The 18,684-nt window shown below is 34.4% G+C and overlaps 1 protein-coding gene across 1 annotated transcript in view; it reads left to right on the top strand.

The window, feature by feature from the left end:
- Positions 1-5,189: 5,189 nt before the first annotated feature.
- LOC123681876 (5-oxoprolinase) overlaps positions 5,190-18,684 on the top strand; it is a 106,485-nt gene continuing 92,990 nt past the window's right edge. Inside the window, exons 1-6 of the mRNA XM_045620215.1 lie at positions 5,190-5,383; positions 7,852-8,022; positions 9,392-9,583; positions 13,631-13,919; positions 13,980-14,129; positions 15,560-15,863. Of these exons, the coding sequence (XP_045476171.1) occupies positions 5,297-5,383; positions 7,852-8,022; positions 9,392-9,583; positions 13,631-13,919; positions 13,980-14,129; positions 15,560-15,863 (1,193 nt within the window). The 5' untranslated portion in view covers positions 5,190-5,296. The remainder of the gene's footprint in view (positions 5,384-7,851; positions 8,023-9,391; positions 9,584-13,630; positions 13,920-13,979; positions 14,130-15,559; positions 15,864-18,684) is intronic.

The raw sequence follows: 18,684 nt of genomic DNA, 5'->3' as shown, positions 1-18,684 counted from the left end.
ACTCCAATTTGATCTAAAATTTAGAAAAATAATTAATAACTCAAAAACCGTTAAAGATAGGGATGGAAAAGAAGGAGTGAATAGATTTAATATTTTATGGAGTATCATAAAAAAAATAGAAATACCGGATGTCCCATTTAAAATAACAAAGTTGTTGCCAAATTGTCGTACATCCGGCAACACTGGAAATGTGAAATTATTTCAAAAATGTACCTTACATGGCCAAATATCTATCCACAAAATTTGAAATTTTTACCATTAATAGTTTCCATAATAATCTAATAGGCCACTCACCTTGGGACACCCGATATTTATGAGAAATATCGGAACCTTTGATGGTTTTTGATGTTAATTTTGTTGTTTGAATTTTTCACAGATGGGATTTTTGTTGAGCAAGCTTGAAATGCTACCATGATTTTTGACGCTTGAGGCGACTGCCTACTCTACCTACCTACCCCCTAGCGGCGGCCCTGCCTAATAATGATAATGATACATTCCTTGATTGTTGGCTTCTCGTCTTACTTGATCAAAATATAGCTATTTTCATTTAACTGATGATTTTTTCTATCCATGTAATCTGCAGTCAATGACCAATGTTGTCATATTGTGAAATGGAAACAAAACGTTTGAATTTTTAAATCCTCAAATTTATTTATTATTATTTTCAGAGTTGAATTGGTATGCTTGAAATGTGACATTGTAAAAATATTTCATAAAACATGCATACTTTTCGTACGAAGTACAATTTCCTATCGGGGCACAAATTCGAGCGCTCAAAAGCTCCTGACTTCATGTTAGATTTTTTTTATTATTCTATGAAAAAATTTGAAACAAGGCTTTTTACCATCGGGGTTAATATTTCAGTTTTATTTTGAGCTGAATTTTTAATCGATAAAAACTATTTCAATAATAGTTTATGAGAGAGAATTCATTATCATTATCAAATTTTATTATGGAATCTGCTACTTCCTTTTAAGAAGACGAAATCGGTTACTATAAATAAACAATCAAATGAAAAGATTAAAGCAAACGTTGTTTAAGATTTAAAAAGGTACATATTGCATAGTGACGAGTTTGCGCTTGAATTTCTGTTAATTTGAAGAGCCTATCGAACTATCATTTGCTTTAACCTTGAAAATCGAATTGAAGATTCATTTTTATTTTGGGTCCCATCTCTGAAAATTAGTCTTTGGCGAACTGTAAGTTTGGTTTTAACAGAAGTCATCAGCTCTCAAACTCAAGGTGAGTCAACTCTTGATATATCATTCATTCATAATAATCAATTTTGAAAATATAATTCTCAAAGTTTCTATTATTATATTTAGTAATCTACTTATCTATCTAGAAACACGTGCGGAACAGCCGGAGAATTTTGTGTTGCCTAACTCGAATTCTCGAGGGGTAATATTTCCCTGCAGAATCGTTGATTCAAAATTATTAAGTTTTTCTTCTGGTTTCAGTGTATTATAAACTGCAAAATTGAGCTTTATTCAAGTTGTATTATACAATTGCCGAAAATAATGTACCCACAAGTTATTCCAGAAACACTATCTTGAAAAATTAGAGAAATCGTGAATGCAGGATTTTTTCTGGAAGAAAAACCTAACAAATTTAATGAATATTCTTTTGCTTTCATTGGTATATTGTTGAATTTTATCTGTAATAATTGATATACGTAATCACTATACCGAGTGGTTCAAGGGTTTTGGGCCCTATGTAGCGTTTTTTGTTCAAAAATCCGGGGGATTCATTAAGATCAGGATGCAAAAATTCATATTCTGATACTGAGGTCCTTAGTAATTTTTCTCGTTGAATCGATTGAGCCCATCAGATGTTGGGTGCAAAAGGACCTTATACGAGATAAGAGGCCCAACTTTGAAATTTTAAAGTTGGGCCTCTTATCTTATAAGGGCCTTTTGGGTCCAAAATCTGATGGGCCCATTCAATTCCTCGGGCGAAATTACTAAAGACCCCAGTAACAGAATTCCGATTTTCCACCTGTGTGCGAAATAAATTCACCGTTTCCAGACTTTTGAACCACCCGGTATAATAATTTTCCATTAGGCAAATGGTGAAATTAGAAAATTATAGTAGGGGAGGTATGTATATGAATGAAATACTTACATATAGGTTTCCTTTACCTATATTGCATTTCAATTAATATCTGATGGTTATTTTACTGAAAAAAATATCGAGAAATTGGATACCTCTGTGGCTGCTGAGGTCAGTGAATTTGCGAATTCACTAGTGTGTTTAAGCGATTTCAATGGTGTATTTTCAAATTTTCTAAGTAAATTTTTGCATTTTTAGCAAATCCTTTCATTATAATCCTTATTCTTTCAAAAAAGTGTTACTATACTTAACGCTATCATCAGTCTCAAAATTGTAATTCTCAAATCGTTTCAATTTTCATAAATTAAATAGCTTATTAAATGTCATGCTACATTTCGATTGAATTCAGAATTCAAGGTTCGAAGTTAATATTTAATCTATTATTCACATATTAATTCGAATGAATGGAAAAAACCTCCTAGATAACAGGAAAAGTCATTACAATGTTGAAAATAATTTAACGTTATCAAAAAAATGTCGAAATTTTGAGTTTAGAATATTGAATCTTTTGAATGAGTCCGGTACCGCATCTTTTATACTTATGTTTTCTTACTTTCAGTTAAATGAATGCTGAATATGATGCAATTTGTACTAATCATAGAGTAATAAACATATATAGGGGGAGTATACGCGATTTTTACATGTCCCCAATATGGTTAGATTACTTCGTCGGATTGTGATATATTTTCGAATCCACAATTTTACTACATCGTTACGAATGAATATTTTATTGAATGAAATATATTCAATTGAGTGATTACCGATTAAATATGCAAATTGGAATATTTGGAATCCGATATTTTTCCTGATTGTCAAATCTTTAGTAAGCTGAATATTTATTATTTTCTGTATATGACTGCTAGAATCCAAGGTTTGGCAACTATTGCGCCTACTGTCAACGTCGTTTGGCGAGGTTGAAGTTCGTTTTTTTGATTGACCATAGTCGATCATAGCAAGAGAACTGTGGAGAAATTAAAGTGGATTTTCTGTGATTACATGTAGCGCTCAGCTTGCACCATATCACCAACATTTGTTTCATCGAGATAGAATAGAATAGAATATATTCTATCTCTAGTAAAATATTGATGGTAATCGCTATTCGTATTGAATGTACTTAAATTAAATTTGCTACTTCTGAAATAAAAACTGATGGTAAAGTTCAAATTGTATGCTTTAAAGAAAGGTTTACATGACGTCCTACTAGAAATCCCGGCTATATACCTGATCACTCTTCTGACCTATGAATACTTCCTCAGCATCTGACGAAGCGTCCCTGAACACCACTCCATATCTAAGCCTAGATGACACTTGAGCATGATATAATGAAAGCATTTGCCCAATCATTAAGAAATCTTTTAGATTCCTGAAGAGGAGAAATTGAACTCAATTTCTTAAGGAGACTCTCACATTGATATTTTCAATTGAGATTCTCATCAACATCGATATACCTAGAAATCTTACATAATTTACTCTCCTCAGCTCAATTTCTCCAAGTTTTAGATTAATGTTTATTTATTATTTATATAATATATATATATATATATATATATATATATATATATATATATATATATATATATATATATATATATATATATATAAGACCATATAAACAGTTTTATCTTAATTTATATGCAGTGATTTCATCTTGAACCAATCACATATTTTACCTAAATTCCTCTGTAGATTTTCTTGCAATGATAAATTGTTTTCGCCATGGACAACAACAGTGGCATCATCAGCATATAGAAATAAATCACAGTCGATATCATTCAAAATATCATTAACTTACAGTATGAACAGCACCGGGCCCAAAACCGAACCTTGTGGTACACCTGTCTTAATTTCGCGCAATTCAGATTTTACATATTTCTGTTGTGACTTCTGTTCAGATTTGATCGCTACGAATTGCCTTCTATTTTTGAGATCGTCTTTTATCCAATTGAAAGCATTTACACGTATACCCATATTCCCGATTTTTAATGAGAGTATGACATGATTGACACATTTGAAAGCTTTGCTTAAATCACAAAAAATTCCGCTAGGGCAAGAACCCTTCTCTATATGTTGAACTACACACTTCAGAAGAGCATAAACAGCGTCGTTTGTACTGCGCTTTTGTCGAAAACCGAATTGATTATTGATCTTAATTTCATTAATCTCTAAGAAGTTTAGTAATCTTTTAAGAAAACAATACTCGAAGATCTTTGAAAATGTTGGAATTAACGATATAGGACGAAAATTGTTAATATCCTCATTGTCGCCCTTCTAGTGAAGTGGAACAATCTTAGTTGTTATCGGTATATCAGGTAAACCACCATCAACAAATTAAATATTAACCAAGTGTGTTGGTGGTTTAGAAATTTCCCTCAAACATTTTTTTACAATATACCCTGGAACATCATCGAAACCAGCTGAAAATTTTTACTTCAACCTTTGGTTAATCAAGTTGAAAAATCCTTCCTCGACATATGGTAACAAGAACATAGTATTGAGGTTTACTTTGATGTCATCAGTGTAACTTATGCCAGAGGACTGTTTCTGCAAATCCTCAGGTTTATCAACAAGGAATAAACAAACTTATTAGTAACCTTATGAAGGTTTTCGAAGATTTCATCATTATCTAAGTTTAGAGCAAATTGGTTTTATAACATTTATTACTTACTTACTCACTTACTTGGTTGACCATATTCCATGCTGTTTTTACTTTGTTTTTAGAATTTGTAATTTTACTCTGATAAAATGCCTTTTTTTATTCTGAATCAGAAAAGAGAGAATAAACTTACAATTTCTGAATAAATCATTCAGATGTGGAAATTGTTTGCTCAACCCACATTCAAGTCTTTTAGATACAAACTAGATTGTTTGATACAGAGTGTTCCCAAAAAAAATCAATGAATGGGAGATTTTTGAATGGATCACTTTGTATATTTTCAATGACCTAGTCACTATATCTTCAACTCTGTGGTCTTCAAGGGTGCGCTGTAAAGCTCCTGACTTCACGTCATGCATTTTCTCTTAATTAAAGTTCACTTTTAATGCACGCCGTTTTACTGCAAATCATCTACCAATAAAACCTCAAAAACCATAACATGCCATTCAATCAGAATACGTAATAATTGCTGAATAAAAAAATATGTCAGAGAGATTTTGAAATGTCATAATTTAAATATAGACTTGGAGAATGGCGACACTTTCTGCGAAGGTTGTATATTCCAAAAACAAAATTGTGTACCAACCACATCCCGGAAAAATGAACCTTCGAGACGAGGTGAGTTTCCATGCAGATATTTGTGGGCCCTTTTAAGGAAATAAAAACGGTTTTTCGAAATTTTGTCATGAATTCCTCCCAAAAAGAACTTCTGCATTTATACAAAGTTGGCAAAGACATTCATTGGCAGAGTTGAAGTAAGTAAGAAAAGAGTAGTGGCGACAACAATCTTTGCACATACAGACTGTCATGCTTTGAATCAAAACGGTGGAATATTCATCGAGCAGTGGAAAAGTTGAAAAAAGAAACTCTCCTACACTATGCCAATAGTTCATTGGCAGATTAAGACCACTGGAGGCCAGAGGAACAAAACAAATCTGCCCTCTCACAATCAAGGTCACACGTTTTTCAGATACCTCACTAGCGATTCTCATCGAGGTTCGATTTGCTTATCCGATTCTCCTGGAATTCGGCATGAACATTAGTGTTATCTGTAATTACGTAAACATTGGATAAGTTCTATTAATATTCTGCCTGAATGTTCTATGTGTTTGACGAAACTATTAACACTAAATTTTGCACGAATTTTGAAACAATTGCTATTCGATATACAAAAGGGTGAGTTTTTGCAGGGCTGCCGCCAGAAATTTTGGTGCCTCGGCAAAATAAAATATCGCCGCCCTGCTTTGCCTAATTTATCTGGCGCGATACAGAGTTAATATATAATAGACAATACTACCTACCTGTTCATCGAATTTTGTTGGAGTATTAAATTCATATGTTTTGTTGTTTACCAGAAAAATAATTATTTTGGCAGCTGAGGTCTCCGTAGCAAAAACATTCATTACTACGTAGTTCTCAGTTTTTCGATTTAATAAGTTATATGTATATATTTAAGCCCCATTATTCGCTTTCGAACTCAAGTTACTATAATGGAATGTGGTATAAAATAAAACAACTTCTTATATAGGATAAGGAAGGATAAGTTGGAAATGGTGAAATGGAATCGTTTCCTGTATATTTTGCTTTCCATTCTGAGGAATTAACATTCTGATTGGAAAATTGAAGAGAAAAATAATCCCAAGTGGCAATATAATTCGCCAACGATTAGCAAAGCGAACGCCGAAAAGTCCGATGAGTGCGTTTTTATTTTTTAGGGACAATAAATCGTAAACAGCTCTATGAGAGTGGATTACGCCACATCTAGATATTTATGGGTACAGTGGAAGAAGATAATGAATAATTCTATTTTAAATAGAAATAAAAAAAAAAAATAAAAACTAAAAAAGAATGCATAATGCGGCACCTTGATGGTTTTTGATGTTAATTTAATTTGTCGATATTCCTTCCTGTTGTTGCTGACCGAATTGAATCTCATTCGGTACTTTGAATTTCTATACATGTGATTTTTGTTGATCAAGCTTGAAATGCCGCCCTTGAAGTTTGGCGCCTTAGGCCTATCCTGCTTACCCCTAGCCACGGCGCTGGCGCCTATTCGATGTCAATGAAATTGGCGTTTGGCAATTTTTAATTTACCACAAAAAGTGGAGTTTTTTCCAAGAAAATATTTTGTGTCGAAAAATATGTTTTGTTTTGATTTTGCGCCCCTAAAATTAGCGCCCCGGCAAAATGTCCGCTATGCCGGTCCTGGCAGCGTCCCTGAGTCTTTGACAGTAGATTCCTGAGGCACAAAGATACACTTTTTTTCTTTACCATTTTTTCGGGTTTGGGTCGATTGAAAAGGTACAGGAGGTTAAAATTCCAAGAAAAAAAACATATTTTAGTTTTATCTCTCATAAGTCTCAAATGGTTATATCAAAAGGAAATAATTTTTGGAATATAATTTTTCATTGATAGTTAAGTTGAGTAGCTTGAATATCGAGTCAAGTGTGAATCCCTACATGAAACATCCTGTAACTCTTAAAAGAATAAGGACATATTTTAAACACTTTTTCACTCTCCCCAAAATTTCCTGCACTGAAAGTCCTTACAGTCCTTACACCCTGTATGTACTTCTGATATCGTTGGATTCGATGACTTGACTGTCGCACGGTTTGGATAATGAGTGGCCCATAAAGATGCAGTAAAGTTGATGAAGTTGTCAAGGTTCTACGTTGGCAGAGGGTAATTTTCTCTTTGTTTCTCCTCTCAAATGGACATTGACGATGTTGGATCTATTTTCCCAATTCGATACTTATGGATTATATTCTTTTATATCTTTTTTTGGTTTCTTCTGAATACATCTACATAATCATAATTTTTTCGCAATAAGGTTCCTGATCCCGTTTTTCTCTCCCTTTGTTTCATTACTTATTATTATTATGGTTGTTTTCGGTTGCCTTCGAAAGTGATGATGAATCTGAAGGTGTGATACCGATGATGATGATTTACGTTTAGTGCTTGAAAATTTGACTAGAAATTATAAAATTTAATCAGCACGAATTCACGCGTCTCGATGAAAAATTTTCAAGCTGTCAAAGATTATTGTTGCTATGATTAACTTCCTTAATATTTTGACGTTGTTTCAGAAAATGTCAACAAGTGATAAATTCCAGTTCGCCATAGATCGTGGTGGCACTTTTACTGATGTCTTCGCAAGATGTCCAGGTGGTGAACTGAAAGTACTGAAGTTGTTATCCGAAGATCCCTCAAACTACAATGACGCTCCCACTGAAGGAATTCGTAGGATTATTCAAGAGGTGAGCTGAATTTTAAATCCAGTGTCTTCAGCTTTTGTTGAGATGAAGAGCAACCCACGGATTCAATCGAATATGAAAAATAGTATAATAATGAAAATCTTCTGAATTATACACATCAAAATGGTCTAGGGGACATCTGCTTATTCGATAGTTTTTTAAATAACATGTACCTTAGGTTGGTTTGGAACTTTGTTTTTCTGAACTACAATGGACTAGTTTTCATTTTTTTGTTAAGGATTAATTCTAAGAATTTAAGTAAAATGAAACAAAAATGTGGAAGAATCATTGAAATATCTCTAGAAATGAAAAAGTTATGGGACTTTGAAGTTGCGCTTGGAAGAATAATTTCATAGTACGTCTAAGTGGCGTGACGTCACACACTAGACGACTGGTATTCGCAGAGTGCTTACGAATTCATTGGTGTACAATCACTTGTGCCGTTCGTGTCGTGTTTTGTTCGTCACACGATGGCTGAAATAACTTACTATATACATACATATAAATTACTTTTTTCTCTTTTTACTTTTTACTTCTCACATAAATATGTTTTGTTATTGCTGGACTTCAACAACCAGTACTCAACTACAAACTGTTTATGAAACGTTTTTTAAATAAATCATCGTTATAAGTTGAACCATGATGAAGCAAACTCAAAAGTAGATATTTACTTGAAAAGTTTAACTCCTTTTATTTCAGCACTGACATAAGATGGATTTGAAGAAAAAACTCCATCACTGCGAATACATATATCTATTTTAGGCAAATTGTCACTTTGTCCTTTCACGAAGCCTTCCTTCATTATGACATAAAAACAAAACTCGAGTTAAAACTACACTGTATAACTACAAACGGCGCGAGAGCCTTGGCGCGGCTAAGTATTTAAACGTAATTTATGGTGTAGCGATCACAGGCAAGTGCCGTGACGTCACAGACGTGTCGGGGACCAAAGACGTTCCGCGCTAAAATACGTAAATTTAAATAATCTATTTCTCAGTCATTTATTGATGGATTTTCAAAATTTTTTCACTGATTTATCAGTTTTGCTCTATATTTTGATTCTATCGTGTCAAATATAGTATTATCAACATCACTAAACTAGTCCATTGGAAAAGGTGTATTTTTATGATGACATTGAGATTGAATATTATTTTCCAAAAAGTTTTTTCAATTTTATTCACGAATATTTATTAACTATAGAAGACCATTTTAATGTGTGTATTTATTTGTCTTCGATCTATTCTCGTTTGCTCAAGATATTCATTGTAAGATGTAGAAACACAGCTTGCATCAAATCATAATTCCCACTGAAGGGGCAAAAATCTAAGCCGTTCTAAATTAATCATATATTAATAATGAGTGATATTTGTAGGTCACCGGACGGAGATTAGACCGCTCTCAACCAGTGGATAATTCTCGAATTGAATGTATCAGGATGGGTACAACAGTAGCTACCAATGCTCTATTGGAAAGAAAAGGTGAAAAAATGGCCCTAGTTATAAATAAAGGTTTCAAAGATCTACTCATGATTGGAAACCAGGCCAGACCAAAAATTTTCGAATTGGTGAGTATTACTAAAAAAAAAGGAAACTACTAACCTAGGGCTGCCATACGTCCCGGTACGCCAAGACATTTGTACTGTTTCCGTTGCTCAAACATTATTTTTCTGAAACTGAAGGATTGAAAATAAAATTATTAAAATTGAACACATGGCCAAATAAATTTTCTTACACAATCACTTTATTTTGTATTGAATCTTTAGAGGACCTTAATATTTCTATATGAAATATTTTCGCTGTCAGTGCGGATAACTCAAATAGGTACTTACTTCGAAGTAAAATAAAGGCGAGTTTTTTTCATTAGAAGAAATTTTTTCCAAAGACATCATAATTATCCAGTTGTCCAGCGCACATACTCCACAAAACTTCTTCCACTTCCGCCGATATGATGTCAATTTCTGTGCAGTCTATTGGTCTTAAAATTTTCATATATTTTTCGATATTATCTAAAAGGGTCGAATGATGAAAGGTTTTCATGAGTACGCAGAAACAACTTACAGTATGAAATGACAAACGTAGAATTTTATATTTATGTGAGAAAAAAATTAATTGGAAAGGCCAAAACTTTGAAATATATAAATGGGCTAAAAAAATGGCACCGAGGATCAAGCCTAAAAAAAGGGTACCATACCTATTTGTTTATTGTTGCGACTTTATGTTGTTTTTATTGCGAGTTGATATTATTTTTGTTCTTTATAAATTATTTCAGTGGATATGTCTGAATAAATCTTATTTTCGGGGAATGTGTTATAATTCAACTACTAAGTGCAAAAAACTCAATAATCCTATAGAAACTATAAAATATAATTTAGGATTATTAATAAATGAATACCTCTCAGATGAGGTTTTAATTTTTATGTGGTATTTTAACCTATTTTTGTGCCACTTGTCCCGGTCGATGTTCCAACATTTATGGCAGCCCTATACTAACCTCGAGTCAGGAGCTTTTGGGCGCTCGTTCATGCAAGCGCCAATTGCGTCATTGGACACCACATCACGTCATTGCTTTCCTAATTTTGTTTTTATTTATTATTGCGTTGAGTTGAATAGCTTGCTAGATTTCGCCCTGGATGTCATGATTGCCAGGCATATGATATTCTCTGAATAAAGACGTTATTCATTTATTTCCTTTATTGTAGTAGAATGTCGTATATACCAGAAATCATAGTAAAATAAACACCAATAAAAAACAATGTAAGAAACGTAAAGTCAGGTGCATGTGTGCATCTACTTGTTCAAATTTATATTGATGTAATTTTGCGATTTTTAAATCAACAAAAATTGTCTATTGATGTTCTTCGTATTGAACTTTTTACTTGGAATCTTCATGAAAATCTCTTGAAGAGCTAAAATTTTCTGATAAAATGCATGAAACACTTGTCAACTGATTCAGATTATAGTTACAAATTTTGATTATAGTTACAAATTTGCACTGAAAGCAGGTGTAGTTATTCATGAAACACCCTGTGTACCTAATCTTTTGGTGATTTAGATCCGTTATAATGAACAGAGTGACTAGGCAAAACACTTGAGTGGATGAATGCAATTACCGCATGGTACCTTTGCCTATTTCGTAAGAAAATCTAATTTTCTAAGATATCGGATAGTTCAACAAGTGGGATCCACCAATTAGTTACACTGGTAACAATGTTAGCTATTCTCATGTTCATTTGGACTGACCGCACATCAGTTTCATCTGAACCCTTGTTCCTTGTCGTGGAAACTTACTCAACCGCAAGTTACAAATTCTTGGGTTAAGTTGTGTTTGACGAATCCCTTCATTTTCAGGATGATTGTTGAGTTTATTTCTAACTGATTAACTTATCTAACAAAACACCCATCTTTTTAAAGTCGAAGTGAAAAAAAAATTTTCTATGAAAATGAAAAAATGTTTAATACAAACTAAAATTTTTCATCGCATTGTGGTTGCATATTTTTTACATTTACTCATTTCGTAATGATAGCTTGAATAATCTACACTGAGGTAAAACCGAGGGTAAAACAACATCTTTTTCCATTGAAATATGAATTCTTAAAAACTAGTGACTTGGCGTCAGTGAATTCCTTATGTTCTTTTTCGACATTCTACTTAAATTTTCTATAGTTCTGAGGCCACTATAAACAAAAATTGCACTAAGCTAGGAATCAATATTTTATACTTGCAAGCAGAATTTCAACTGCATCGGTTGTGTTCTCACTGAAATATTAGTTAATTGTTTCTTGGTTCTGGTAATGCTATTCACAAGAAATTTTGTACGGAGCTTGAAATTATTATTTTATATAATCTAAGGTGGGAAAAGCATTCGGAGGCAATTGTTGAGAAGATGAAGTGTCTTCTATATGTTTTTTATAATTTGTAAGATATTCTCCCTCGAAGATTGTGTTTTCGAGTGTATGATTCGTTGGTGTTGTCGATTTTGAGGAATGGACTTGTAATCTAGGGAAGTATCTGTGTGACTCGTTTAAAAAAATTGAAATAGTTCAGAAATCAGTATTGAAAATTATTCTGAAAGTAGGGAAAAAGTATAATTCTAACAAATTGTTTGTGGAGAGTCAACAAGTTAACATAAGGCAACTTTATATGTATGAAATGATAATAAACCAACTGAAATAAAAATACAGAAAAAAGAAGAAAATACAGCATGGTTATCTGACTAGACAAGTCAGAAATGAAAATTTGATAGTTTCGTTTTTCTCTAAGACAAATTTGCAACATAGTCAGTCATATTATGGCCCGAAATTGTATAATCTACTTCCGGTTGAAATAAGGGTTGGGTTCAACAAGAGGAGTAAAATGCATAAAGGACGACTCAAAGCGTACATAGTAGATTATTTTGATGATCTAAAAAAATCTTCTCAATATAGATTTTTTTTGTTTTATTTTTTCTTCGAGTTGTTTGGTTCTTTTTTAGTTTTCGCAAAAGTGAGCATTTATGGGAATTTATAATTGATTTGTAATTAAGGCAGGATGTGGCAGGTATACAAGCATTTTTGCTTAGACTGCGTTTTGCTGCTCCTTTATATGGATATCTTTATGCTCGTCTTTATGTAGGTATGAAAGATTGGACGAAAACTCAAACTCAATTTAAAAAAAAACGAGAAAAGATCAAAGCAGACGATTTATATTAATTGTAATTTAATTTCATTACAATCATATATTTTTTTCTAATCTGGCATTTTTTAAGTCGATAAGTTTTATTGAGAGTAAACTTTACAATATGGGTTTCCGGAGAGTTGGATGATTAGCTATATTTCTCGAGTAGAAAAAATATTAACAATACCCACTTCGCATTGGTCCTTGGAGTTCCTCAAGGTTCTGTCATGGGTTTGTCAATTTTATATTGTTTATAAAAAATCTTCTTTGAAATTTTATTAAGGAAAAAATTGTGATATTTGTGGAAGGCATTTCTTTCGATATAAAAGCAAAGAGTTATGCCAGTCTCTGTGAAATTCTAGTGTCATAGTATATAGTGATTTGTCGTATAACATCGAGAACTGGGGTGTTCTTTAATCGAGTTGCATAGGATATAAAGCATTCTGCGAATGATGTTCACTCTAAATAACTGATCGTCTCGTAGACTATTGTTCCTAAAACATAAAATATTAGCCCCTTCTTGTATTTATATGTATTGAACTCTCCTCTATTCTAAAGGAAATGAACTGAAATTTTCTAAATTTCATAACTGCATATTATATGTATAATAAATTATCGAAATACAAAACTATGAAATATATTAAAATTTCGTAGAACAGTGGAAACACTGATGTTGAATTGAAAAAAGAAGTTTTTATAGTGTGAAAGAATATTTGAATGATATTATCTAGTTGTCGTATACATTTTAAAATGTCTTCCAAAATTAATGAAATTATTTCAGAACTGTTCATTTCATTCAATCCGAAAAATAAACACTCAGAAGTGAAAAAGATTAATATCTGAATAAAATATCCGTTTGATGAAATTTCAGCTACAATCATTTGATGATTGAGAAAAAATGGCGTTGAAATTTTGAATTTTTACGTTGCACCAAATATTATTGTGATTATATTTTCAGAATATAGTTCGTCCAGAGGTATTGTATTCAGAAGTCGTAGAGATCGACTGCCGAGTTATACCAGCTCAGGACGGTGTATGCGAAATGAAAAACACCACCGAATATCGAAGGGTAACCGGAACAACAGGAGAAGACTTCTTCGTGGTGAGAGAATTGAATAGAGATGAAGTATACAAAAGTCTGGAGTCTTTGAAGAAAACAGGTATAAACAGTATATCGGTTTCTTTAGCGCATAGTTACACGGTTGCCGAACAGGAGTTGGAAGTTGGAAAAATTGCCGAAGAATTAGGTAATGTTGTGGGAGTCGACAAGATGTGAAAATCGTTTGATTATGTGACTATTGTTTCAGGATTTTCCCATATATCTCTGTCTCACAAGGTGATGCCTATGGTTAGGCTGGTTTCAAGAGGTTTCACTTCTTGCGCCGATGCTTATTTGACCCCACACGTAAAACGATATGTGGAAGGTTTCTGCAAGGGATTCAAGAATAATCTCCAAGGTGAGTTTCAGGTTATAGGCGTTTTCGGGTATGATGTTGTCCCAGATTTTATTGACGTTCTTTTCGTCTCTCATGTTCTCTTATCAGCTTCTCCTTCAGCAGGGCCGGTAGGCGGTCGCCTAGGGCGGCAGAATTCATGGGCGGCATTTCAAGCCTGATCAACAAAAATCACATGTGTAGAAATTCAAAGTACCAAATGAGATTTAATTCACTCAGCAACAACAGGAAGCAATATCGACAAATTTAATCAACATCAAAAACCATCAAAGGTGCTGCATTTAACATTATACTCATAAATATCCAGATGTGGTTTGATCCCCTCATAGTGCTGTTTACAAGTTATTGATGCTAACAAAAACACAAGCACTCCATCAGGCGTGTCATGGTTCGCTTTACGTTGCCGAATTTTATTGCTTCTTGGGGTTCTGAATTATTTTCTTTTCCTCGTAGATTCATTCTTAAATGTCTCTATTTGAAATTTTTCTACGTAAATAGTTGGTTTCTTTTTCAGTGAATTGGCTTTTCTGCGATATTGTTCCGTTCCTACATTTGCTGATGTTAATGCTCTTACATCTAGGATTTGACTGGGATGTATCTCTCGATTATAAAATCGATCGAAGAGTTTTGATTCCCCTATTTCCAAAGTTGAATTTCAGACTCAGCTTGTAGTGAAAGAATGAGTTACTAAGTTACGGAGTCCATTTTCTGCACATGTTGTTATCAGCATATATCCGTTATCATTCAGAACGTCTTCATTGAATCTTTGCATCCCATCAGGGATTGCCGCATTTCCTATTCTGGAGTTAAGATCATCCATTATGGATACTTTTGATTTTTTAGGTAAGCTGTCTAATACTTCCTGAAGTTCTTCAAAGAAAGGGCTTCTTTCTTCCTTAGGCTTATTAATATCCGGAGCATGAACATTCACTATGTAAAACATTTCTGCTGCATGTGTTACGGTGATATACATTATGTGACCGTTTAGATATTGGGCTTCACCAATGTTATCTTTGAATTTCTCATGCACCAATATTCCCACTCCTTTGCTCTCTGTAGTAGAACAGTATGTAGTTCTGATAATTCGCGTTTCTTCTACCCTTCTTCTTGGTTTCCTACAATGCACATATGTCAATTTTGTGTTTCTTGAGTTTCATCAGGACTTCCTGGTCTCTAATTTTTTTGAACTCCACAATAGTTTTTGCCATTTTCTTGCCGTGTCATTTTTCTGTGAATTTCTTTTATGTTCCGAGGCTTGATTTATACTTATATGAGCGATTATTGTTTTACAATGGGAAAATCTCCCTATAAAACCTCCTCCTTCATCTAGGCTTGGGACCGGCAACACATCCAGCAGTGAACGAAGGCAATGTGTACCCTGAAACACATTTTCTAGTCAAACTCTGATCTAAATCAGAACCGACTTCTTGCAGGAACGAGGGTTCTGTTCATGCAAAGCGACGGTGGCCTGACTTCGATGGACAACTTTAACGGAGCTAGGGCAGTACTTTCCGGTCCTGCTGGTGGAGTGGTTGGCTATGCCAAAACCACCTGGCAGAAGGAGACCGACCTGCCAGTCATCGGTTTCGACATGGGAGGCACCTCCACGGACGTATCGAGGTTCGCTGGAAACTACGAGCACGTATACGAATCCACTACTGCTGGTGTGACTATACAAGCCCCTCAGTTGGATGTGAATACCGTAGCGGCTGGTGGTGGCTCCATGCTCTTTTTTAGGTGAGTATTATTGGTCATATTGATTCAACTGAATCCGATCCAAGCTAATTCTTCTGGAAAGAGTTTTTTGTTGTAGATTCATATGACAAAATTAAGTTATAAGACATTAGGTCGATAAAAATTACTTGTACTTCTTCTAACCGAATAGTGATCTTCTTCTTTATGTAAGTGCCGTGTCTTCTCAGAACATTGGCAATCAATCACATGAATTTTACTTCGTCCACATCGGTTCTATACAGAGTTCTGGTGCTCACCTCATACCACTGGCAAAGATTCTGGAGACATGGCGTTCTTTGGTGGAGTGGTTCATATTTCGGATTCATAATAACACGGGCAATGTTCTCCAGTTCAATGAAATAAATATTCGATTTCGCCACAATTATTTGATCCATCTTCAATTGTCCACTCACTTCTAGATACCCCCACTATCTGTTATTATTATTATTTCACTGAATCGGGGTCGTTACGGCTCTGTTAGCCTGCCGGGAACTGTGACCAAATTAATCTTTTGTTCTTAACAATCTCAACCCTACCTATTCATACAAACGCAGGGAGGCCGTTGATGCTGTTAACGAAACCGATGAAATCTAAGGAGCCTTAGCTATTACTTCGTGAGGATCCAGAGCTGACTTTCCCATATGAGTTGTTCTTTGGCCAGTCAGCGCCGGGTATTTGCACACTATTTGTTCGGCTGTTCTACCTCATTTGCACAGAGTCTGCAGATCCCATGTGCTGACTTACCTATGCAGTACAAAAGGTATTTGCACCGACAGTGTCCTGTCAGTAGTGCCACCATTACTCGAAGTTCAACTTGTGGTAGTTTCAGGAGCTTTCTGGTATAGGTCGGTGAAAGCACCACAAATTTCCTTTCCTAAGCAAGACCCGGAGTATTCCTTCAGAGGGTTTTCCTATTGTCCCTCTCCCATTGTTGGACCAGTGTCTTGTATTGTAATTTCCCAAGCCCACAGAAGGGCTCAGGACCAACAGTTGTCAACCTTGATGCTCTTTTGGCCAGTTCATCTGTTTTTTCATTTCCTTCAATACCACAATGCCCCGGTACACATAGTAGAGTACCTTTATTGCCTCTGGCCAGTGGATTTATTGTACTACGGCACTCCTGTCAGTAGAGACCCCTGGTTATACAATTCCATGGACCTCAACGAGGCCTGACTGTTCATACCTTTGAGGTTTCTTTTGATACTATTGGGCGCAAGTGTAGACTGCTAGTGTCTCGGTTCGCAGGATAGAGGGCTCACTTCCCAGGGATCTAAATATATATAGTTGGCATCACATCTGAGGGTTTTTCCAGGAGGTTTGAGTCTAATTGATTCAGTATCTCCATGTGTCCAATTCAGTTTCCCGGACGGATATTCCCATAACGGGATATTCCTATTGCTTCCAGCAGGCTACATTTTCTCACATGTAGGTGTGAGAGAGTTCGGTCGAGTATGACCTCAAGCGCTGCTTTGGAAGATGTATGTATACCTCTCATGACACCAATTCAGGCCAGGCTCTGCAGTTTCTGCAGTCGGCTGCGTGTAGTGGTTTTTGTCCACCATGCTAGAGATGCATAGGTGTTAATAGGGCGTACTACTGCTATGTATAACCCCAATACCATACCTCAGCTATCTAATATACTTCTCATATCTCTCTGAGTTTACTGACCTAGGTCTCTAAACCAAGCTTTCATCTTTACCGACTCAACCGATGGAAGCAGTAAACATCTTGGACATACGGTTTAGTTCGACAAAAAATAATTTGTGAAAACTTATCTGCTTCTATTTTCCAATAATACCGATTAGATCTGTTGAGGGTCACAATTATTGCCTTGACGTCATAAAACTATTCCCAGCACGTTGCCAGATTGTGGATTTTTTCTTCAACAATTGGTTTTCAAAATACTCACACACTTCAAATGTTTTCTTCAATTTCGAAAAATTGTGGAATTTATTGCTGTTGCATTATTTCTAAACCAATTTCGAAAGAAACGTCAAATTCGAATTTTTATCAGAATAACAAATCGGCAACATCGTTAATTGATGGAAACAATATGACCAGCAAATTACCTCAGGTTTGTGAACGCTCCAAGCAGAAATAGGCATATGGTTAAAAGTAAAATCTCTCTAGACGAGATGTTTTTATAATAATAATAATAATACTTTACTTTATTTCGAATCATTTCCTACAGTGTGTTTAACAAATAGTTACATGAAATGAAACAGTGTCCAAAAAAAAAGATAGAAAAGTTGCTACAAGTTCCTCTCAATTTCATCCATCGAATATGGTTCTAAATCCAGTAGTTCCTTATATATTTGCCTTTTAAAAATTCTTGTGGATGTTATGTTCTTAATTCTTTGGGGGAGGTTATTAAAAAACTTCATGCATCTGTACTCTAGCTGTTGAGTTGTTGTCAGGTTGCATTTATGATAATTGTAGTTTTGATTTCTTGTACTATATAATGACAACTTTTGAATTGAACGAACATATGTTTATTTTTATGAAGGAAAAGCAAACATTCCTGCACATATATGGCATAAACTGTTAAAATGCCATTTCTTCTGAAAACCCCCCTGCAAGACTGTCCGTATTTCATTTGGTTGAGGATTCGAATTGATTTTTTCTGTAAGATGAATATAGATGTTATGTTTCCTGACCCATAGAATGTTATGCCAAATCTTATTTTTGTCTCAATTGTGCTGTAGCAGATGGTTTTTAATATATTTGGACTCAGATATTTCGACAATACTGAAAGTGCATAAATTGATGTCCCCAGTTTTCCTTGGAGGCTTTCTATATGTGCCTTCCAGTTGAGTTTTTGATC

Source organism: Harmonia axyridis, chromosome 1, assembly GCF_914767665.1.
Source record: "Harmonia axyridis chromosome 1, icHarAxyr1.1, whole genome shotgun sequence".
In the NCBI taxonomy this organism is placed as follows: Eukaryota; Metazoa; Arthropoda; class Insecta; order Coleoptera; family Coccinellidae; genus Harmonia; species Harmonia axyridis.
The sequence above is the reverse complement of the archived record's forward strand: the minus strand, read 5'-3'. Positions and strand labels throughout refer to the sequence as shown.